At 33.1% G+C, this 26,354-nt stretch overlaps 1 protein-coding gene across 1 annotated transcript in view; it reads left to right on the plus strand.

Moving 5' to 3' along the window:
* The window catches only part of LOC132752704 (uncharacterized), a 136,171-nt gene that overhangs the window by 38,100 nt on the left and 71,717 nt on the right, over positions 1 to 26,354 (plus strand). The window contains exons 24-31 of the mRNA XM_060743068.1: positions 3,415 to 3,553; positions 8,610 to 8,740; positions 10,776 to 11,240; positions 13,081 to 13,317; positions 14,680 to 14,807; positions 16,784 to 16,980; positions 21,035 to 21,099; positions 25,933 to 26,049. Of these exons, the coding sequence (XP_060599051.1) occupies positions 3,415 to 3,553; positions 8,610 to 8,740; positions 10,776 to 11,240; positions 13,081 to 13,317; positions 14,680 to 14,807; positions 16,784 to 16,980; positions 21,035 to 21,099; positions 25,933 to 26,049 (1,479 nt within the window). The remainder of the gene's footprint in view (positions 1 to 3,414; positions 3,554 to 8,609; positions 8,741 to 10,775; positions 11,241 to 13,080; positions 13,318 to 14,679; positions 14,808 to 16,783; positions 16,981 to 21,034; positions 21,100 to 25,932; positions 26,050 to 26,354) is intronic.

Raw genomic sequence — 26,354 nt, forward strand, 5'->3', positions numbered from 1 at the left:
GTATTGTAATAAGTCTATCAAAGTATATCATAATCTGAGTTATAAGTTGTTGGTTTCTCAGACAGTTCTGTTATACAGTTGAGGAAAATAATTAAGGAAACACATTTTGCTGATTTATGATCTAGAAATGTTGTATTCACTAAGGCATCAAACTATTTTATTCTTGATCATGCATATAAAACAATTTAGCACTGGTATTAAACATGTATTTGAAACATGTCTAAGAATTCACTAGTTAGATCAAACATATTTCAAAGACATGTTCTAAATTTACTACCAGTTCCATAACTTACTATCAGTACTAAAATATTTCATACAAGAATACTGGGATTGTGTCAGAGTTACTGCTGGTATTAGAATGTGTTTAAAGCAACAGATAACTTGTATATGTTAATAGCATAATAGCATAAGCACTGATATGTAATCCTTTATGTTAGATGATTAGTGCTGGTATGTAATCCTTAATGCTAGATGATTAGTACTGGTATATGACCTATATGTTAGATGATTAGTGCTGGTATGTAATCCTTAATGCTAGATGATTAGTACTGGTATATGACCTATATGTAAGATGATTAGTGCTGGTATGTAATCCTTAATGCTAGATGATTAGTACTGGTATATGACCTATTTGTTAGATGATTAGTGCTGGTACGTTATCCTTAATGTTAGATGATTAATACTGGTATGTAATCCTTTATATAAGATGATTAGTACTGGTATGTAATTCTTTATGTTAGATGATTTCTGCTGGTATATGACCTTAATGTTAGAAGATAAGTGCTGGTATATTAACTTAATTTTTGTTGTGTCGCCTCTACGGAGTAGTGGCGACATATAGGAACCACTTCTCCGTCGTCTGTCTGTCCGTCTGTCTGTCCGTCTGTCCGTCCATCACAAAACTTGTCCGGACTACTCGTCATAAACTACTGGTGCAATTTCATCCAAACTTTACAGGAATGATCAGTACCAAGTCTAGTTGTGCATATTGTCAGCATTTTTGGGTTCACGTTTTTTGTCAGAGTTATGGCCCTTTAATAATTTTTATTTTTAAAGTTTGTCCGGACTACTTCTCTTATACCACTAATGCAATTTCAATGAAACTTTACAGAATTGATCTGTAGCTCAAGTCCTTGCGCATATTGCACGGGTTTTGTAAGCTGTTATCTCCATTACTACTGAAGAGTTTGTGCCTTTTTTGGACATTTTTATGCATTCATAATAACAAAGCAGTGGTTTTCTTGATAAAACATCTTAATAACAAGCCTTTGTACCTTTTCGGTCAATTTTATGTATTCATAGGTAATTAGCATTATTATACTCAATAAAACACCCTTGTGACAATTTTTGAATAGTCGAGCCAATACTGTCCTCCGACAGTTCTTGTTATTTTTAAAGTTTGTCCGGACTGACTTCTCTTATACCACTAATGAAATTTCAATGAAACTTTACAGGATAAATCTATAGCTCAAGTCCTTGCACATATTGCAAGGGTTTTCCGGTTGAATGATTTTTAGCCGAGTTATGGCCCTTTGATAAAAAGGTGTTTTTTCTGTTAGCATGGTTAGTTGCCAGATAAACAAAAGCTTGTCCGGACTACTCCTCATAGACTACTGGTGCAATTTTATCCAAACTTTACAGGAATGATCAGTACCAAATCTAGTTGTGCACTGTCCGTCTGTCTGTCCGTCTGTCACAAAACTTGTCCCAACATGAAATTGGCCATCATGAGGCGACACATGTGATCACTGATCGCTCTTGTAGATGATTAGTGCTGGTATATGACATTTATGTTAGATGATTAGTACTGCTATGTAATCCTTTATGTAAGATGATAAGTCCTGGTATGTAATCCTTTATGTTAGATAATAAGTGCTGGTATATGACCTTTAAGTTAGATGATTAGTGCTGGTGTATTACATTTATGTAAGATGATTAGTGCTGGTATATGACCTTTATGTAAGATGATTAGTGCTGGTATATGCCCTTTATGTTAGATAATTAGTGCTTTTATATGACCTTGATTAGTGCTGGTATGTAATCGTTTATATTAGATAATTAGTTACTGCTATGTAATCCTTTATGTAAGATGATAAGTCCTGGTATGTAATCCTTTATGTTAGATAATAAGTGCTGGTATATGACCTTTATGTTAGATTATTAGTGCTGGTATATGACCTTTAAGTTAGATGATTAGTGCTGGTGCATTACATTTATGTTAGATGATTACTGCTGGTATGTAATCCTTTATATAATATAATAAGTGCTGGTATATGACCAGTATGATATATAATTAGTGCTGGTAATTGACCTTTATGTTAGATGATTAGTGCTGGTATATGCCCTTTATGTTAGATAATTAGTGCTTTTATATGACCTTGATTAGTGCTGGTATGTAATCCTTTATATTAGATAATTAGTGCTGGTAAATGACATTTATGATAGTTAATTACTGCTGGTTTATTACCTTTATTTTAGGTGATAAGTACTGCTATGTAATCCTATATGTAAGATGATAAGTGCTGGTATGTCATCCTTAATGTTAGATAAACAGTACTGGTATGTTATCCTTTATGGTAAATGATAAGTGCTGGTATATGACCTTTATGTTAGATGATTAGTGCTGGTATATGACCTTTATGTTAGATGATTAGTGCTGGTATGTAATCCTTAATGCTAGATGATTAGTACTGGTATATGACCTTTATGTTAGATTATTAGTGCTGGTATATGACCTTTATGTTAGATGATTAGTGCTGGTATATGACCTTTATGTTAGATAATAAGTGCTGGTATATGACCTTTATGTTAGATGATTAGTGCTGGTATATGACCTTTATGTTAGATGATTAGTGCTGGTATATGACCTTTATGTTAGATAATAAGTGCTGGTATATGACCTTTATGTTAGATTATTAGTACTGGTATATGACCTTTATGTTAGATGATTAGTGCTGGTATATGACCTTTATGTTAGATAATAAGTGCTGGTATATGACCTTTATGTTAGATTGTTAGTACTGGTATATGACCTTTATGTTAGATGATTAGTGCTGGTATATGACCTATATGTTAGATGATTAGTGCTGTTACATCAAGCATGCATAAGTTCTTGTGCAAGAAGCATTAGTGCTCTTCCAAGTTTACAATCTTTATTGTAAAAAAACACAGTAGTACTGGTATATAATTCTTTTGATAGAGGTATTAATTAGTGCTGATGCATAATCTGGTTGATAACATAGGCTTTGTTACACAGTACTGATAAACTGTACCATATCAACTGTATTTACTAACATAAATTGTGATGCGATATAGTTTCTAACATACATTGTGGAACTATATAGTTACTAACATTATATACATTGTGAAACTGTATTTTATAAATGAGACTTGATTTGTTTATATTTTCTGCAGCATATGGTGGTTTAAGATGTGAACAAGATACTAAGGATGACTGTGAGAACAATAATTGTAATAAAAGCTCACAATGTAAAAATAATATCAATGGCTCTCAATGTATTTGTTCTGCAAATGGAGGATTTTCTGGAATAAGGTAAATCAGGCATACCTACAGTTTTGGATCTATACGATTCTGTTGTCCATTTCCTGACCTTGATATACAGTCTGTCTGTCCATCAAAAATGATTTGGTCATCTTCAAGAACTGGTTTCATTTTATGTTTGATTTCAGACAAACTAGTAGAGATTGATACTTTTTTAAAACAGCTTGATACTGTCAAAATGAAAGTGAGGTTTTGACCCCTTAAAGAATAAAACAAAGAGTTATTTTTGCCTGTCTGCATTGTGGCTGTTTTATTTTTTAATTGAATCAAAGTTAACTTTCTTACAACTTCTATTATCTGTAAATCTGGATTTCTGTCTTTAAATGTCTTTATTCTATCCTGCATTACAGTGTTGTGACCCAGTGTTGGTTGTGACTCAATGTAGGGCCAAATAATATGAGCCGCGTTACGACAAGCGTCACGTTTGCGACCAGCATGGATCCAGACCAGCCGCGCAGTCTGATCAGGATCCATGCTGTTCGCTGTCAGTTTCTCCACTTTTAATAGAGTTGGTAAGCGAACAGCATGGATCCTGATCAGACTGCACAGATGCGCAGACTTGTCTGGACCCATGCTGGTCGCAAACCCATTATGTTGGTTTTGTCATGACGCGGCTCATATATATTGTAATGTATGAAAAAATACTTCTGAGATCTTATTATGCAATTTAAAGAATAATCAATTAATTGTATATAAATGAGGAATTCCAGTGTTTATCTAAAAATGTGTGATTACAAAATATGAGTGTGAAGTGAATGGCTGCGCCACTCTTGAAATATAGACCTTTTGCTGTCACTCAGTAAAATTTATTCTGATCTTACACTGATTGTAAACAAATATCCTCTATGTATCCCAGTGTAAATGAAACAAAATATGATTAGTAGTGATAAATTATGATTATTTACTGTTGTGACATTGAGTATATTGTAACGACGTTGGTAGAACGTCATTTAATGAGCATTACAATATGCGAAAACAAAAGATGATGAATTCACATAAAGGATAGTATCCAATATATAAGGGCATAAACCACTCTCAGTGGTGAGCTAGCTTTTCACCGGCAGGGTTTGTGTGCCTTAAAAACGTTACATTTCCCACGCCTCCGATTTCATGCGTCTCGCATGGACAACAACTTATCTCAAATTGAACTTTATTAAACTTTTGCATATACCTGTATACATATAACAAACAAAAAGTAAATAACATTATGAACATATTTAACAGAACTTCTGAATGTATTGTCTTATACAACTCTTTACAAACTGAACCTTCAATTTGTATGTCCCCTGAGGAAATGAGTGTAAAACCCGTATCTGTTGTCAAATAATTTTCCACAAATATTGCATTTAAAAGGGTTATCTAAGCTATGACTCCCCATATGTAAAGAATACATAATATCATCTTCGAAAAATATCATGCAATTACTGCAATGTGACATCTCTTTTTGCTTACACACAACACTTGACGGGCCAGCTTTGGCCTCAGTCTCATTAATATTTGATCTTTTATTAATATGATCGTTATCCTCTCTAACAACCTTACTTTCCATTTCTTGGTCAGTTGTCTCAAACCTTAATAGCTCATCATCACATTCCAACAAATCCTTTTCATTATCAATTTCTTTATTTATGCCACTGTGAATTTTTCCATTATTATTCTCATCATTTCTGTTTACAATGACTTTATTCTTTTTATATGCCCGAAAGGGCATATTATGTAATACCCCCTGGCGTCCGTCTGTCTGTCTGTCTGTCCGTCCGTCCGTACGTCCGTCCGTCCGTCCGTCCGTCCGTTAGCAATTTGGTTTCCGGAGCATAACTTAAGTTCCATTTGGCCCACAATGTTCAAACTTCATAGGATGATTGCCCATATTGGGTAGAAGACCCCTATTGATTTTGGGGTCAAAAGGTCAAAGGTCAAGGTCACTATGACCTTAAAACTGAAAACAGTTTCCGGAGCATAACTTAACTTCCAATTGACCCACAATGTTCAATTGTCCATATTAGGTAGAAGACCCCTATTGATTTTGGGGTCACAATGTCAAAGGTCAAGGTCACTATGACCTTAAAACTGAAAACAGTTTCCGGAGCATAACTTAAGTTCCATTTGACCCACAATGTTCAAACTTCATAGGATGATTGTCCATATTAGGTAGAAGACCCCTATTGATTTTGGGGTCACAAGGTCAAGGTCACTATGACCTTAAAACTGAAAACAGTTTCCGGAGCATAACTTAAGTTCCATTCGACCCACAATGTTCAAACTTCATAGGATGATTGTCCATATTAGGTAGAAGACCCCTATTGATTTTGGGGTCTAAAGGTCAAAGTCACTATGACCTTAAAACTGAAAACAGTTTCTGGAGCATAACTTAAGTTCCATTCGACCCACAATGTTCAAACTTCATAGGATGATTGTCCATATTGGGTAAAAGACCCCTATTGATTTTTGGGTCACAAGGTCAAAGTTCAAGGTCACTATTACCTTGATACTGAAAACAGTTTCCGGAGCATAACTTAAGTTCCAATTGATCCACAATGTTCAAACTGCATAGGATGATTGTCCATATTGGATAAAAGACCCCTATTGATTTTGGGGTCACAAGGTCAAAGGTCAAGGTCACTATTACCTTGATACTGGAAACAGTTTCCAGAGCATAACTTAAGTTCCATTTGGCCCACAATGTTCAAACTTCATAGGATGATTGTTCATATTGGGTAGAAGACCCCTATTGATTTTGGGGTCAAAAGGTCAAAGTCACTATGACCTTAAAACTGAAAACAGTTTCTGGAGCATAACTTAAGTTCCATTTGGCCCACAATATTCAAACTTCATAGGATGATTGTCCATATTGGGCAAAAGACCCCTATTGATTTTGGGGTCACTAGGTCAAAGGTCAAGGTCACAATTACCTTAAAACCAAAAACAGTTTCCGGAGCATAACGTAAGTTCCATTTGGCCCACAATATTCAAACTTCATAGGATGATTATCCATATTGGGTAGAAGACCCCTATTGATTTTGGGGTCACAAGGTCAAAGTCACTTTTACCTTAATACTGAAAACAGTTTCTAGAGCATAATTAAAGTTCCAATTGGCCCACAATATTCAAACTTCTTAGGATGATTGTCCATATAAGGTAGAAGACCCCTATTGATTTTGGGGTCACAAGGTCAAAGGTTAAGGTCATTATTAATAACTTAAGTATTAATCAACCTACAGCTGTAAAATTTTATAGGATGAACAGCGAATTCCATGTCTTACAAATGCTTCATCCTTACTAAAAAAAAACACTTTCGGGCATATAATGCTCCGCCTAGCGGTGCTCTTGTTCATCAATGAACTGCATGTATCTGTTATTTCCTCATTCATTGTTCTCTTTTTAGGGGCTACTACTGGTAATGGGTTAGTCTGTTTCCGATACATTCTTCCTAGACGAATATCATTCACTCTACGGTCATCTTTATCATCATTATTATCAGCATTATCTGGTTCAGACAATTCTATATCCGGATCAACATCCCACTCGTCATCGCTCTCAGAAGCTTTTGCTTCACTTTGCTCAACTTTACTTACTTCAGCATTTATTTCTGATTGCTGGTTTTCTTGATATTCATTTGGCATATTCACTTTATTGGTTTTGTGTTTTCTAACAATATGTTGTTTCAAATAAGCCCTTTTCTTAAAAGAAACACCACATGTTTCACATGAATGTCGTTGACCAGCACATTTTAACAAATGTTCATTGTAACCATCTGTAGGTGACACCGTTTCATTACACAAGGGGCAAATACATGGTATCTTTTTCCCACTCTTTGTCTTGTCCATATCTTCCCTGAAAATAGAAAGAACATAATCTTTCATCCAAAACGGACTTCTTCTACTTCGTTTGCCTAACACAATCTCATCATCTATATCATTATCTCTAACAGAACTTTTAACTTTAAAGTTTTCTAAATTGTCATCTTCAACTGAGCTCTTAACTAAGTTTTCTAAAGTTTTATCTACAATATTATCATTATTTGTATTAATGATGTTTTCAAAACTAATATCATTAGTTAAAGATTGATTCTCAGCTTTTCTCATTCTATCACAATGAATTACCTGAGGTACCTGTGATCTACCACAATCTACTTTATACAGAACATCTGAGAGTTTTTCTATTACCTGATATGGTCCTCTCCAGTATGACGTAAGCTTTGAAGAGCACCCAACTTTCTTTACTGGAAAATACACATAAACCTTATCACCTACCTCAAATACTTCATATGATAACCTTGAATCGTGAATCTTCTTTTGTCTTTTCATAGACTTACCTGTATATTGTCTAACTATTGAATGGGCTGCTTCTAGTTTATCTTTAAGCTCCCATACATACTGGTTAGTAGGTACAGGCTTAATACTAGGGGGCATTTCAAACATAATATCTAACGGACATGTAGTTTCTCTACCTAACATGCACATGTTTGGAGTTATTCCGGTAGTTTCATGCTCACATGATCTGTATGCCATCATAACATAGGGAAGCATTTCGTCCCAATTTGTATGATGATCATTTACATATGTACTTAACATAGTAACGAGTGTTCTATTGAATCTTTCCACCATTCCATCGGATTGGGGATGGTATGGGGTAGTTCTAGTCTTTTTAATTTGTAAAAGTTCACACATTTCAGCGAAAAGCTGACTTTCAAATTGTCTGCCTTGGTCTAAATGTATGTAGTTGGGAATACCAAATCTTGAGATAACTTCTTCAATCAATATTTTTGCTATTCCCAACTACATACATTCAGACCAAGGCAGACAATGACTATAACTGTGAAACAGCATACCACTTATGTAGGTATGATATTCCGGTGTCCTATATTTATGTTAACTTATGGAAACAATTTGTAAACTCAATGATGTGATTAGTAAAAGATGGTTTAAAAAAATGGTTTAGCTGAACATGAATCAAGAACATATTTTTATGAGACAAATTTTGTTTTTCTTTGCTTTGTATGATTTGTCAAATTTATGGTGAATTTATCTTTATTAACTATTTGAAGATGTGATGTTGCAAACAGCCCATGCAATTCAAACCCATGTGAACATGGCACATGTACTCCCTTTGGATCTGTGAGATATGAATGTTCCTGCTTTGATGGTTATGATGGTGTAAATTGTGAAAACAACATAGGTAAGTTATTGTAGTACATTAGAGAATGAATTTAGCATACGTATATTTATGTATTTTTGTGTTTATTTATGATTTACTGACAACGTTGTATATAAGTCACAATTTACAAGTCATATTTTACTTAAAATAATATGGCTCCCCACATTTCATGCTTAAAATTATACCTGCACTGGCTCCCTACATTTCATGCTTAAAATTATACCTTTGCCAGCTCCCCACATTTTATGCCTAAAATCATACCTATACTGACTCCCCACATTTTATGCTAAAATGTATATCTATACCAGCTCCCCACAAGCATGCAGAGGCACCTTACATTTTGTATTTTAAGTAAAGCAAAGAATTACTTTAATATGTCGGCTAGAATATAGTACAATGTGACAAACATGATTATAATCGTTGTCTTGCCTTAAGGGGGTTGTGCCTCCATTTAATTTTGTTGTCTATTGTGTAAAGGAACTTTTTGTGCCCCCACTTTAGTGGGGGGGCATTTAGATTTACCCTTGTCCGTCCGTATGTCCACCATTCAGTTCGTCCGTCCGTTCTCATTTTGTGTCAAACAGGTTTTGACCTAGAGCCATGAACATTTACAGATATGATGATCAGCATGTGTAGTTGTGCACCTTGGGATTTTCGTGGGGATATATTCAGTATTTTTAGAGTTATTGCCCTTGGCTAAGAAAAAATTTGCAATTTTCAACTTGTGTTGCACGTAGCTCAAAAGTATTTGACCTTGAGTCAGTAAGCTTTACAGAAATGTTGATCAGCATGTGAAGTTGTGCACTTGGTTATTTTCCTGTGGATATATTTAGTATTAATAGAGTTGTTACCCTTGACTTAGTAAAAATTTGCAATTTTCAACATGTGTCACACGTAGCTCAAAAAGTATTTGACCTAGAGTCATGAAACTTTACAGAAACGTTGATTAGCATGTGTAGTTGTATACCTGGGTATTTTTGTGTGGATATATTTAGTATTTTTAGAGTTACTGTCCTTGGCTTAGTAAAAATTTGCAATTTTCAACTTGTGGTGCACATAGCTACAAAGTATTTGGACTTGAGTCATGAAACTTTACAGAAACGTTGATCAGCATGTGTAGTTGTGTACCTGGGTATTTTTGTGGTGATATATTTAGTATTTTTAGAGTTACTGCCCTTGGTTTAGTAAAAATTTGCAATTTTCAACTTGTGTGGAACATAGCTCAAAAGTATTTGAGTCATAAAACTTTACAGGACTGTTGTACAACATGCGAAGCTGTGCACCTATGTATTTTCGTGTGGATATGTTCATTATTGTTAGAGTTATTGCCCTTGAGGTAGTAAAAAATTACAATTTTCAACTTGTGTTGCATGTAAAACGAACAATATTTGACCTAGAGTCATGAAACTTTACAGGAATGTTGATCAGCATGTGAAGTTTTGCTTGTGGATTTATTCTGTTTTGTCAGAGTTATTCTGGTATTTGCATGTGGATTTTTTCAGTTGAGTTATTGCCCTTGACTTAGTATAAATTTGCAATTTTTAACTTGTTCAAGCATAGCTCAAAAATTATTTGACCTGTAGGCCTGAAAGTTTACAAGAATGTTGGTCAGCATGTTTACTTATGTACCTTGGGGTTCACTTGTGGATTTATTCAGTATTTGTAATGTTCTTGCCATTTCTTAGTAAAAGATTTTTAGTTTTCAACTTGTGGCACATGTAGCATATTTGACCTAGAGTCATAAGATTGACAAAACAGTGGAGTGTGGGGGCAGCCGTGTCCTATGGACACATTTTTAGTTTTGTATGAAATAGTAAAACTAAAAGAAATATAAGATTTTAAAGGCCATTTCATGCTTGAATAATATAAACATGATGCTATGAAAATTTGTAATGTTTTAGTAATGGCATTTGAACACTAGGCTTATTGATTGATCTGTCAATATAAGACCATTTATCAAGTTTTTAGTTGCTTGTTCTGTTATATTATGTTCTGGATGTCAGCTTGTCCCAAAAATCATATCATTTGGTTTAATATTTCATATTTTATGTTTCAGATGACTGTGACAACAACCCTAATGCCTGTGCGTATGGTGGGGTATGTGTTGATCTGGTCGATAGCTATGAATGTCAATGTAAGTCTGGCTTTGGAGGTACAAACTGTGAGAATACTCCAGACTTCTGTTTAAGCAATGACTGTAAGGGAGATAATGTATGTTATAACAGTCTGGACAGAATGGAGGGAGTGTGTACATGTGACACAGCTCTGTTTGAAACTTGGTATAGATGTGAGATGGTTGTTACTGAAGGACAAGCTTCTACAGCAGGAAAAAATGTTTCCAGTAAAAGTGTTAGTGACATTGAACAATGTAAAACAGCATGTAAGGACAATCGGGAATGTTTTTATGCCATCTTTAACAATGATCTTACTCCAAATTGCCAAATGTATGACAACACCTATACAGGGGAACAGACAGAAGATTCTTCATTTGAAATTCGAAAAAATTGTAATAACAAACCAGGTGAGAAATTTAAATATTTTAATTTTCATGTATATATTTAAGCCTTAATTCTAATTGTATACATCAATATTTTTTATCTTTAACCTTAGTCTTCATGAATACAATCAAACCTTTTTTGATCATGGATACATTTAAACATTTACTCTTCTTGTATTAAGTCAAACATATTTTCTTTATGCACAAAGTTAAATGCTGTTTTAGCTCACCTGAGCACAACTTGCTCATGGTGAGCTATTGTGATCCCCAATTGTTGTGTGTCCGTGTGTCGTCAACAATTTCTTTTAACAGCATCTCCTCAAAAACCAATGACTGCACAGTAACCAAACTTTACAGGAATGATCCTTGGGTGGTCCCCTGCCAAAATTGTTCAAATGGTTTTGGTCTGTTGCATAAGTAGGTCACAGGGCTAGAAAAGGTGTTAAAAAATGCAAACTTAAAAAGTCTTCTTGTCTGAAAGTACAAGGCCTAGAGCTTTGATATTTGGCATAATTATTGATGTCACCTATAGGTCTTCTACCAAAGTTGTTCAAATTATAGCCCTGGGGGTCAAAATTGGCCCGTCCCGGGGGGTCATAGGTTTTCCTTATATGTATATAGTAAAAACATAAAAAATCTACATGTCTGAAGGTACAAGACTTAGATCATAGATATTTGGTATGTTATATCACCTATAGGTCCTCTAACCTGACCTGGTAACTTCACTTTTGTATATCAATTGCATTTAGTACTCAGGTGAGCGCATTGGTGCCAATAGCCCCCTTGCTATATATGCAATCAAATCTCTAATATTAATGTACACAGTCAAACCTTTGTAATTCATGAACACAGTTAAATCTGTGTTATTCATGTACACAGTTAAATCTGTGTTGTTCATGTACACATTTAAATATGTGTTATGTACACAATCAAACCTTTGTACTTCATAAACACAGTTAAATCTGTGTTGTTCATGTACACTGTTAATTCTGTGTTGTTCATGACATTGTACACAGTTAATTCTGCGTTATGCACACAGTCAATTCTTTGTACTTCATAAACACAGTTAAATCTGTGTTGTTCATGTACACTATTAATTCTGTGTTGTTCATGTACACAGTTAACTATGTATTGTTTATGTACACAGTCAAATCTTTGAACTTCATGAACAAAATAAAATCTGTGTTGTTCATGTACACTGTTAAATCTGTTATGTTCATGTACACAGTTAGATCTGTGTTGTTCATGTACACATTCAAACATTGACTTATCCTGTACACAGTCAACCATTTTCTTCATGTACATGGTTTCACCTCTATTATTCCTGTTTACAGTCAAACTTTTATTCTTGTATACAGTCAAACATCTGTTATTCATGTTAATTGTCATTCTTCAAAATGCATGAACATAGGAAGTTTAGATACACTGAAATTATGACCCTTATTTTATTTAACCACCCCCACAATTATATGGGGGGGGGGCAGAAAGTGTTATCCTTATCTCTGTAGATTTATGTGTTAGTGGATTTAAATTTAAAAATGTTTATGTGTTTTGTTTCCTGTCCATAACTGCTGCATGTCTGATTGGATTTTACAAGTAAACAATACAAATTTCATGTCTTTAACTCATAACTTCTGCATCCATGATGGGTTTTAAAAATAGACTGGCTAACTTGATCAACATAAGAAGATGATCTGTAGCAGAAAAGATTTAGTTCTTTAAAGCTCAAAGTTTGACATCACTACAAGGAATTGATTTTGTTATATACACATGTAGTCTTACAATGCAGCTTGAGTTTGTGTCCAGTCCTTTGCCAACATTTAAAATACTCATGTATATATTTGAATATTGATATAATCAACAGATGTGGGATATGCTTGTGACCAGGTTAGAGTACCATGTGATGTTGTGGATTGTAATGAAGGAACTTGTCAAAATACTAATGGTAATCTTGACAGTGTATGTAGTTGTAAACCTGGTTACACTGGCTCTCTCTGTCAACACAGTATTGATGACTGTGTAGGTAATCAGTGTTTAAATGAAGCTGAATGTGTAGATGGTGACCAGACATACACTTGCAAGTGTAAAGATGGCTTTAATGGTAAGATCTTTTCTTTATGAAATTTATGGTATGAAATAAAATTTGTTAACACTCTAGCGGTCACATTTTTTACTCAATCATCATCAAACTTGGTCAGGATGCATGTCTAGGTAATTGCTTAAATGAGTGTGAACATGGATTATCTCGGATGAAAAACTAGGTCACAGGAGCTAAAAATAGATAACACCTTGTTTACACTCTAGCAGTCACAATTTTGCCTCAAATATCATCAAACTTGGTCAGGATGCTTATCTGCATGTAGGTAATATCTTGGATGAGTTCTACATGGGTCATCTCAGATGAAAAACAAGGTCACAGGAGCTAAAAATAGAAAAACCTTGTTAACACTAGCGGTCACATTTTTGACTCGATCATCATCAAACCTGGTCAGGATGCTTGTATAGGTAATTGCTCGGATGAGTTTGAACATGGGTCATCTCAGATGAAAAACTAGGTCACAGAGGCTGAAAATAGAAAAACCTTTTTAACAATCTAGTGGTCACATTTTTTACTCGTTTATCATCAAACATGGTTAGGATGCTTGTCTAGGTAAATGCTCAGATGAGCTCAAACATGGGTCATCTCGAATGAAAAACTAGGTCACAGGAGCTAAAAATAGAAAAATCTTGTTAACACTCTAGTGGCTATTGTTTTGATCCAAATATCATGGAAATTGGTCTGAAAGTTTGATAAGATGATTTCTAGGTCAAGTTTGAATATGGGTCACCTGGGGTCAAAATATAGGTCATACTGCTCAAATATTGATAATCCTTGTTAACACTAGTGGGCACATTTTTGACTCACCTGTCAAGAAACTTGGTCTGAGAATGCTTGTGTAGGTAATTGTGCGAATGAGTTCGATGGGTCAGGTGAGCGATCTAGGGCTATCCTGGCCTTCTTGTTTTTAAATACAGTGGAGCCTATTTATTTTTTACATACAGTGGATCCTACTTTTTTCATACAGTGGAGCCTACGTATTTTTTACATTCAGTGGATAATTAAGGAGCTGGATTTTAATTTGATTGATTTGAATATAGTTTGAATATAGTTTGAAAATGACCATCATTGTTTAAATGTAATACAGGTAGAATCAATTGTATCATATTATTGAACTAGTCATTTATATGTAATAATGTAGACAAACATGTAGACAAACATGAAATGGTTGATCTTCTATAGAATTCAGTTGTTACTCATTTACTTCTAAAAAGTGAGACTTTACAACTTAATTGATTCTTAGTAAATAATATTTATGTTTACAAGCTAACAAGCCCTTGACAGAAGAACTTGGAGAAGGGAAAAATGATATGATGATTTTATTTATTAGCATTCACTGATTTCACAGATATTTTCTATTAACAGGTAGCAGATGTGAAAACAACATTAATGATTGCCCTGGCTCATGCAAGTTAGAAAATGGTAGATGTGAAGACAGAATAGACGGGTTTGAATGTATATGTAAAGCTGGATATGTTGGTGATGATTGTGAGGTAAGTCTCACATCTAAGCATACATACTTAAATGACTTTATCACTTCTTTTCAAATGAATTTCCAGGATATTTTTTATTAAGCCCCCGCTATAAAATGGCTGGGGCATATAGTGTTACCCTGTTCTGTCATTCTGACTTTCTGTCATTCAGTCATCTGTAGCGGAGGGTCGCCGGCAGGGCCTTCGCTTTGGGGTGTTGTTTGGGAATTGGACTCGCTGGCGTAGTGAGCGCCCTACATGGAAACCCTCGGTTGCTTGGTGTGTGTGAACCCTCGGTTGGTTGGTGTGTGTGGGATACTGGTGTATTATTATCCAGTATCCTCTTTGTTAAATGATGGCATAAATGGCACGAAAGTCCAGTGTTGATGTTATTTCATTTATTTCTTTAAAGTGATTTAAAGTTCTCAGATATAAAATTATAATATAGTCCACTCATATATATTTTCACAGCTAGCACCTGAATTTGCCTAAGTTAATTTTACTTATTTATTTTCTAAGATAAGACTATAAGATGTTGTAACTCCAAAATACAAAATAAGACTTTTAGATGTTCTGAGTTCTGAAATTAAAAATAAGACCTTAAGATGTTGAATGTTCCCAAATTAGAATAAGACTAATTTAAAATATAAAAAGAAACAATATAAATTATTTAGAAAGAGTTGTCATAGGAATTAAGCCTAAATAAGCAATATTAGCAATAAATGTCAAAAGATAATCAAGTATGGCTTGTTTGATAAAAGACTATGAAATAGAGAATTAAGCCATAAAGTATTGAAATCAAAAGGTGATAATATTTCCTTATTGACCACTATGACATGTTTATACTATAGTTGTACAATTTATCAGTTAAGAATCTGAAAGTCATTTTTATCAAAATATTTATACAACAATGAAATTCTTTTAATGATTATTAAAAATGTATGTTAATTTTTGAATATTGAAATAATTAATGTTTTCATAATTAATACCCTAAAAACATTTTGACATAGAAATGCTATGTTACACATCGTTATCTTAGTAACGGTTGCACACATTCAACTCAAATTTGACATAAGATATATTATCAAAAATACAGGTCAAATTTGAATTTGGTCTTGCTCCAATGATTTTTGACAGAGTTATGCCCCTTGAGGAAATTTTCATTTTCCGTTCATTATCTCCCTAAACTGTATTACACAGTCAACTCAAATTTGACATGCATATGTATGGATACTTCAAAGGAATGCGCAGGTCAAGTTTGAATTTGGTCATGGTTTGATGAATTTGGTAGAGTTATGCCCCTTTCACTTTGAAAATGATATGAAATTTCCAGTTTCCGTTCATTATTTCCCCAACGGTATTACACATTAAATTTGACATATGGATATGTCAATGGAATGCGCAGGTCAAGTTCAAATTTGATCATGGTTTGATGATTTTAAGCGGTAATGCCCTTTTACATGTAACTTTGAAAGAAAAATTTTCAGTTTCTGTTCATTATCTCCCCAAAGGTGGTACACATTCAACTGAAATTTTACATATAGATACATCTTAGGGATAAGCAGTTCAAGTTTGAATTTGGTCATGGTTCAATAATTTTGGACAAAGTTATCTCTTGAATTTTGGAAAATTTTTGAATTTTCAGTTTCAGCACTCATACTTTTTTTTAAATGTATGTAGTCATTATTTTTGCTACAAATATGCAATTTACAAAAGGTTAACACTGAATACTTTCAGTGCCTTGAACTTTGTATAAAAATGGTTTGTGCTAACATTGAATAGTTTTAAGGACTTTGAACTTAAAATGAAAAAAATAGTTGGTGCAAACAAATTTCGAACTAAATATTATAACATCTGAAATTTTGGCTGCATGCGGGGGCTTCCTTGGCATGACAACACATTTATATCATTATCTTTTATTGCTTTAAACTGTTAAAATATTTTCTGTTCTAAATTGTTTTGTTATTTATCTTGTTCTTTATTTTCTCTCCACAAAGACTGATTTCAATGAATGCTCAAGCAACCCATGTCAACATGGTGGGAAATGTACCAATGGTAAAAACAGCTTTGAATGTGAGTGCGAGACAGGGTATACAGGAGACTTGTGTGAAAAAATGAAAGATAATTGTGCTGGAATTCTAACATGCCAAAATGGAGGAAAATGTATAAGCTTACAAGAAACTTCATTTTGCAGGTGTGTAACTCAGTTTATCAAATTGACAAGCAGCCTTTTAAAATGTATAGATAAGTTTTCAATATAAACACTGTGTAATATATCCAGTAACACAGGAATGTGCAAATAATGCAGGAATTGTGCAAAAGTATAATGCATAATTGTGCAATTTAATGGCTAATTTATAAACGAGCACCACAATTAAAAGTAAATGGTCCAATATTTTTTATTATACACTAAATTGGAATAATTGAGTTAGGGCATATGGTTGCTGAGATATATATACTTTAAACCTCATCAAAAATTTCCATGAAAATGTTTATTTTTCAAGATCATTCATGAAAATGAAGACCTGACTAGCGTATTGATGGCGACTTTTAGTTTCATTGATATCTTTAAATAAATAATGTACGTATTACCTAATATGATTATTTATATTCGATGTACCTGTTTTTCCAATCTACTCGTGTCATATAACATTAAGTTCAGCAGATAAAACGTAATTAAGACCATTTCTACCAGGTAACGCCGAAATCGTGACTGAAACACTGAAGCAACGGCGTTATCTCATTATCAGTAGCTAAATCCTATTTTACCAGCTTCCTTCATATTGTTATATGACACTTGTAGTTTGACAAATGTCTTAGGTATACAGAAAATGAAAAAATATAGTCTTAAGTGTACATATCTATTTTACGAAACACAAAAGTCACCTTCAAAACAGTAATCATGTTGTCTTTCTTAGGAATGATCTAAAAAGGTAAACATATTCCAGACAAAAAATGCAATGCTGTTTAAAGTATAATGTTGTAGCAGCCGTATGGGCTAATTTATTTCTTAAGGATCCTGTATGTTGTAATTGAGGTTGTACTTAAGTGAAATTATATATATATAAATATATATATAAATATATATTACCGTTATTTACAATGGTACAAATGTTAACTTCGGTAATATCTTTATAAATAATGCTTTTTGGAACTTAAAAATTTGATTAACCTGAATTTGAACATCATATTTATGATTTAAAGCCATAAAGAAATTGTGTTACAGGTTCATTAAAATTTGATTGGGAATAACATATTTTGGTTCGTCATTCGTTTTATCTATAGCGTTGCAATGATTTTGCGTTACTTTTACTTTAATTGCACATTCCTGCCTTACTGAATATGCACAGTGATAAAGGTTACAAAAGAAAAATAAAATAATGAACTAAAGTTGTAATTTATAGTTCCTGTATGTATGGAAGTTGTAGTTTTTAGTTCCCTGTATGTATTGAAGTTGTAGTTTTTCCTTTACCTATGTATGGAAGTTGTAGTTTTTATTTTCTGGTATGGAAGTTGTAATTTTTAGTTTTCTGTGTGAATTAAAGTGGTATATATGTATATATCCATACAATACAATAACCATACAGAACATTCTTGTTCATGAAAACACAACAAATTATTCTTTCAACAGCCCAATTCCTGCGCGCCTTGCAGATCAAAAAAGTGTGCGATTTGTCCATACGTCATTGAATCAAATACATTTATTGATGTGAATGCGGCTTCGTACAAGGTACGCAATCGGATCATGTGTAAATCTACGAATGTAGTGTATGCAGTATTGTAAGCGTTGCAAACTTTATATTTATTTAGGTGAAACAGGGGATACGTTGTACCAAAGACATCTGCTTTTAAAATTATTTATCCAGAATATGAACCAAATACAACGATCAGTTAGTGGCGTGTTTTTACACGAACGACCACACAGTTAATGATTTTACAATAATGGGGCTATACAGGAATGACAAATACCGAAAAACAATAGAAAATTTGTGGAAAAATAAATTAAGAACATATAGACCATAATTATGGAGTAAATACCAAAGAATAACGCGACAGTGGCAAACAAGTCCACGGTGGGCGCCCTTCATTGACGTTACGTCACTTTCATTGTTTTCTTTTGATATATTTGTACCTAAAATAAATGCTACTGAAGAATGCAGCAAGGCTGAAAGCTACGGCAAATTTAAATTAGCGTTTTTGATTATGTACGGCAAGTTAGAGATTTTTCTTACTTTCCATATGTATTGAAGTTGTAGTTTTTAGTTTCCTGTATGTATTGAAGTTGTAGTTTTTAGGTTACCATATGTATTGAAGTTGTAGTTTTTTAGTTTCCTGTATGTATTGAAGTTGTAGTTTTTAGGTTACCATATGTATTATAGTTTTTTAGTTTCCTGTATGTATTAAAGTTGTAGTTTTTAGTTTTCTGTATGTATTGAAGTTGTAGTTTTTAATTTCCTGTATGTATTAAAGTTGTAGTTTTTTAGTTTTCTGTATGTATTAAAGTTGTAGTTTTTAGGTTACCATATGTATTGAAGTTGTAGTTTTTATGTTACCATATGTATTAAAGTTGTAGTTTTTTGTTTTCTGTATGTATTGCAGTTGTAGTTTTTAATTTCCTGCATATATGAATGTTGTAGTGTTTAGTTACTTATAAGTATAAAAGTTGTAGTTTTCAGTTTCCTGTATGTATAAAAGTCATTGGTTTTAGTTACCTGTATCTTCATAAAATTGACTTTAAGGGTTTAATCAAATAAGCTTCAAGTATTCATAACAATCAAGCTAATATATATATATTTTTTATGCTATTTTAGATTTACAAGTGAACTTTATCTAGTTTACACTTCAAAATTCTTCAAATATGCCCTAAATTTTAAAAAATATTTTCACTTTTAAATTTTTTGTTAGTTGTTTAAAAAATTTAAAACTTTTTTAAAAAATTTTTTTTTTTCCCGTGAGTAAAAGGCGGAGTACAGGGAGATAAAGTAAAAAGCCCCTTTTGTGTAAAAAATTTTAAAAAGATGTTGTAAAATAATGGGTAGTTTTATAATGACGGAAAACAAAAACAATGCATGTCTAAGGTTAGTTAAAAATTTGCTCTAAAAGATGAAAATTTTAAAAAAAGGGCCATTCACGAGGTGTGCCCGAAAATTTTCGGATGATTTTAATTTAAAAAAAAATTGTAGATTCGATGAAAAAGCCCTTATTTTTTTTTTTCTTATATGTTATTTTTCAATTTTTGTTTTGTACTAAATTTAAAAAATATAAAAAATTTTAAAAATGTACATCGAGGCCTGCAAAATTTTTAAAGAAATGACGTTGATTTCATTTTCCCAAAATATTTATTCTCCCTGAAAAAACTGGGTTTTTATCTCCCACCCCCGTTAACATTTTGGTACCAAATTTTAAACGCACACGGGTCATTACTTTTTTCAGGAATGTTTGCTCTTTTTTATTTTTTTATGATTTCAACTTTTCCTGATTTTCGAGCTAATACGAGGGATGCCCCGTTTTCCAAAATTGTCAAAAATTGCTCGGTACCGCCTTTGACATTTGCAGTAGATGTCGTCTTTGGGAATTTTTTATCCTTCCCGATTACCTTATTTTTTCGATTGTTTTATAAAGATTGGTCGTTTTTTTCAGTAAAATTTTACTTTGTTATAAATAATAATAAACTTTTTTTCGTGATCCTTCCTGGTCATAAAAAACCGTCCCATTTTAAACAATATTAAAAATTAAAATGATATAGACTTTGACATTTTTACATATGGGGGTTTGCTATAAAAATCATATTCAAACTTCTATACTTCACATAATTCAAGAAAAAACTTGCCTTACATGTAATTATATGATTTCCTATTTTAACTTAAAAAATTTAAAAAGTAAAAATGGGCCCCCCGGGAACATTAGGACAAACCTTTACATTTAATATTGGAACTTTGTAATGATGAATAAAAAAAGTAATTGCAAGATTTTTTTGAAAAAGAAATGTTTGGGTTTAGTATTTTTTTTAATTTTTTTTCCCTACATTTTTTGGGTTTCACCCAATTTATGAAAAACAGGTTTTTTTTATTGTTTGTAGTGATGACAAGGCATGTTTAGGGGAGGAAGGAGGGACAGGGGTGAAAAGGGGGTGAAACTAAATTTCAAAAGGGTTTTAAATTTGTGTAAAAGTAAGAATTTTGTTTAAAAACAGTGAAACACTGCCGGTTATCGGAACTATTCTTTTAAAAAATTTTCATTCTATACAGTTTTGGGGAGAAAAAAATTTTCAGTGTTTGGGTTTTAAAAAACTACAGAAGAAACTGTCCAGAAAGTAAGCAAAGGATTACAAGCACATATCAATATTGAAATTATAACAGATTTTGTATAGACCATAGTAAATGTTCTTTGTAAGGGTTCTTTAAAGCTAAGAAGTTATTGTCCCTGACTTTAAATCAGTTACACATCACAAATGTAGGTTGATCATGTTATTTAAGGGACATTTTAATTCTACAAGGGCTGTTCAATATATAATGAGACGGTCCTCATTTATTTTTTATTCTAACATGAAATATAACAAAATGTGGTATAACTTATTCTTGATCAGATTATAGGCATTGGTAGACAATATAACTTGACATAGAAATTATGATCATTTCAATAACAATAGTAACGTGTTATCGCCCCTGTCCGTTCTGTCTTATAAAGATGTAACTTATAATATAATGTTAAGTAAGAAATAATTTTTAGCTCGCCTTTTTTTGAAAAAAAAGTAGGGGTATTGTTATAGTCGCGGCGGCGTTTCTGTTGCCGTTCGCAAACTTGTACCTGGATCATAACTTTTTTAGTTCTTGGTGTATTGTCTTCAAACTTGGCCACAACAACCCTTGGGACAAGACCTTTCAGTAGACCACACTAACCTTGACCTTCAAGGTCAAAACTCTAAATTTTGCTGGTTCTTGCTATTATTGGCTGTAACTTTGTTATTTTTGAATGGATTGTCTTCAAACTTGAACATAATAATCTTTAAGGATAACCCTTTAAAATAACCAGACAGACCTATATATATATAGCGGGGAAAAAAGAATGAAGCGATGCCTTTTCCAGTTTACATTGCAATTGTTTATTAACAAAACTGTAATAAATAATTGAAGAGGTCTGTTTCTCGCATTTTATAGATTGGCATTATATTAAACTTTGGCGTGATGTCTCTTGCGCAAATTGCAATGTGTCGACTGACTGGTATTAATGCATTGTCTGGATTTCGTATATGTTGACTGTGTAATGTTACTCGATTTCTTAAATTTGAAGTTTCTCCAATATAATCTTTGGAACAACCATTACATTTCAATGCATAGATTACATTTTTTATGTCGCATGATCCTGAGAATTTTACTTTCACATTTTTTATGTCGCATGATCTGAGAATTTTACTTTTAATTCGCGGCCATTATATGGTATGTATTTCCTTCTATCAAGTGTTTGCACAGGCCGCATTTTAAACTGCTGCATCTTATTATTTTATTCTTTCTCAGTGTTGAAGAAAATCGTGCCCTGGTCAAAAGTTTTTTCAGATTAGCCGGTTGTCTTTTACTTTTAATTATGTGGCTTCTTTCAATAATTCCTTTCATTATTTCATCATTTTGTAAAATTGGTAGATTTTCTTGTATAACTGCGAAAAATTCGGTATTCCTTGGATTATGTGTTGACACGTATGGTATGACTTTTTCGTCCGTCTTTAGTTTTGTCTTCCGTAGTTCTGATTGTTCTATTGCTAAATATATATATATATATTAATATATATTAAAACGTGATAAATGTTCCTTGTGCAGTGTTGAAATAGATAAAATTATAATGTTTAAGAAATAACAAACTCTATGTAAATTCAGTAGCGCTTTCAATGCTTTCTTCGCATATCTTCAGCCGAAACTTTAATAAACAATAAACATATAAACAAATGACGTAATGTCATGAAAAAAAGCGGGAACGTTAAATGATAACGTATTTCCCGGCAAACACAATATGGTAATTTATACTGTAAAATTATAATATTACGGACATTAAGCATAATCCGTACAATCCGTAATATTATAATTTTACAGTATAAATTACCATATTGTGTTTGCCGGGGAAATATGTTATCATTTAACGTTCCCGCTTTTTTTCATGACATTACGTCATTTGTTTATATGTTTATTGTTTATTAAAGTTTCGGCTTAAGATATGCGAAGAAAGCATTGAAAGCGCTACTGAATTTACATAGAGTTTGTTATTTCTTAAACATTATAATTTTATCTATTTATATATATATATATATATATATATATATATATATATATGCATTTAAATATATATATATACGAAGAACGTCTTGAAGTGTGGGCGAACATTAAGTTTTGCTTGCATTTAGACAAATCCGCGATGGAAACATTTACAATGTTGCAAGAGGCTTAAAGGGGAAAGACAGTTTTTATTTGTTTGGGTCCTCAGACCAAACAAATAATGGTAGAGAAATTTCAGACTCTGATGCTGTTAATTGCAAATGCCGAAAGTAGTCCGCTTTTTGAAGTGGTTACTTCCCTTTATATGTACACTGACGCCGAAAAATTCAGGGGAGATCACTGCGTAAAGATGGTCAAATGACAGGCGCATTAATTTTCAAGCAAAATTATGTATGAGTTCCCGCTTGGTAAAAGATTTCTTATATTGTTTTATTCTTTATAGATATACATGAATATAGTAAGGTCCATGATTATTTACATCAGTCTGTGTTAAACAACAGTTAGCGTCGTTACAAACCCTTATTTAGAATAATATGGTTTTCTTCAGGCCGTTAACATATCACCGTGGCAGAGGGGTTTGCGCGCTCGCTTAGGAAGCGAGAGGTCTGTAGTTCAAATCCTAGTTAAGGCAACTCATTTTGTTTTCAAATTGTTTAAGTCAAATAAACATTGAATTGAATATCAGTGTTTCAATTAGTCTTATAGCCAATTTACTACAATTAAAATGCTGGAAAGCATTGGTGGCACTATACAAAAACAAATTGGTTTATAATCTCACAACATTCACTTTTCTGACATTCTGAGACCCAAACAAATTCAGCGCCTTCTCTGCTTTGATTGTCGTATGTTAGTGTTTAGGTGGTACAAAATGTTTTCTGAGGGACACCCATCCCTGCATGACGAACATAAGTCCAGTAGAAAACAGTCTGTGAAAGCGTCAAGAGTCGCGTCAATTCAGTCAGGGCTTGATACTGATATGCGTTAAATGGTGCGGGAGCTTGCCGAAATTGCTGATGCATGCGTAGGAAGTACGCATCGCATACTGTCGAAAGATTTAAGCATATATTCTGGAGCATATTTTGAAAAGCTACGTATGTGAGAAGACATTATAGCGACTTAACTTCACAAATGACGTAGCTGACATCGCAAAATATTGTTGTGCGGGGCCGATAGTGCAAACATGACTTTCTTATAAATTCTGTAACTTTAAAACTGTTTTATGCATTACTTAAATATTTTCAGATTATATTTAGAAATGAAATAACTTTGTTATTTTGTATTGTATTCATCTGTTGAACATAGTCTAATTATATATCGAACAACCCTCGTACATGTAAAATTTCTCAACTAAGACCATATTTCTACCTAACTGGTTTTTAGCTCACCTGTCACAAAGTGACAGGGTGAGCTTTTGTGATCGCTTTTCGTCCGTCCGTCGTCCGTAAACTTTTACTTTAAATGACATCTCCTCATTAACCACTCAGTCAATTTCATCCAAACTTCACAGGAATGTTCCTTTGGTGGTCACCTTTGAAAATTGTTCAAAGAATTTAATTCCATGTAGAACTCTGGTTGCCATGGCAACCAAAAGAAAAAAACTTAAAATATCTTCTTCTAAAAAACCCAAAGAGCTAGAGCTTAGATTTTTGGCATGAAACATCTTCTGGTAAGTGTCTACCAAGTTTGTTCAAATAAAAGCCCTTGGGTCAAAATTGGCCCCGCCCCAGGGGGTCATTGATTTTCCCTATATGCATATAGTAAAAACTTAAAAAATCTTCTTTTAAAGAAACAAAAGAGCTAGAGTTAAGATATTTAGCATGAAACATCTTCTAATGGGTGTCTACCAAGTTTGTTCAAATAAAAGCTCTGGGGTCAAAATTTGCCCCACCCCAGGGGGTCATTGATTTCCCCATATGCATATAGTAAAAACTTAAAAATCTTCTTTTAAATAACCCAAAGAGCTAGAGCTTAGATAAACATGTTCTAATGGATGTCTACCAAGTTTGTTCAAATAAGAGCCCTGGGGTCAAAATTGGCTCGGCCCAGGGGGTCATTGATTTTCCAAATTTCCTTATATGTGTATAGGAAAAACTTAAAAAATCTTCTTTGGAAAAAACCAAATAGATAGAGTTTAGATATTAAGCATGAAAGATTTTCTAGTGAGTGTCTACAAAGTTTGTTCAAATAAAAGCCCTGGGGTCGAAATTGGCCCCACCCCGGAGGTCATTCATTTTCCCTATAATTTATGTGTAAAACTATAGCAAAAATTAAAAAATCTTTTTTGAAAAAACTCAAATAGCTAGAGTTTAGATATTAAGCATGAAACATTTTCTAGTAAGTGTCTACAAATATTGTTGAAATAAAAGCCCTGGGGTCAAAACTGGCCCTGCCCCAGGTGTTTCATTGTTTTTAACTATATGTGTAAAGAAAAAACTTTAAAAAAATCTTCTTTTAAAAATCCAAACAAGCTAGACCTTAGATGTTTAGCATGAAACCTTTTCTAATGGTTGTCTACCAAGTTTGTTCAAATAAAAGCCCCGGGGTTTAAACTGGCCCCGCTCCGGGGGCCTATGTACAGGTGAGCGACTTCAGGGCCATCATGGCCCTCTTGTTTTATGTTAAAATGAGGTACACAGGCACTTCATGGCCCTTTCTCCTGCATGAAAACAACAGAGTGTTTTCCAATCAATCCTTTATGTCTTCATTAAAGTTTTCATATGACTAATTTATGTCACTGTCCATCTTAAATCGAAGGATTAATATTATGAAGAACTTTAACGTTTTTTTTCAATATTTGTTAGTAACTAACCTTTACTTTGAATTAAAACAAAAATGTGACATCTGCTTAAGTGTAGATTTTTTTATAAATGTTAGTTTCATTTCAGATTACAAAGGTAAATCATGTGAGATTGTGAAAGATTGGTGCACTGACAACCCATGTAAGAATGATGGACGATGTAAACAATTAAATCCAGTAGGGTATGAATGCGAGTGTATGCCAGGTATTTACCTAATTATCTATATTATTATCAAAGCACTGAAAGTACTTGTAGAGCAATTCTTACTGATGGAAGCAGATTAAATATGATAGAAGGGTAGCTAAATTGTATTGAATGTGTACAAAAACAATAATGATCTGTGATATGCTATTTTAAATTCAATAAGAGATATGCCAAATATATTGTTAATCTCTGTTACTAATGTATTCTATAACTGTTAACGACAACAGATTTTACCAATGCGACCAGTGCAGTCCAAGATCAGTCAGCCTGCCAATCCATGCCATCTGATCCTGGTCTGTAATGTT

The sequence above is a fragment of the Ruditapes philippinarum genome, unplaced genomic scaffold (genome assembly GCF_026571515.1).
Source record: "Ruditapes philippinarum isolate M1 unplaced genomic scaffold, ASM2657151v2 ctg170_1_1_1_1, whole genome shotgun sequence".
NCBI lineage: Eukaryota > Metazoa > Mollusca > Bivalvia > Venerida > Veneridae > Ruditapes > Ruditapes philippinarum.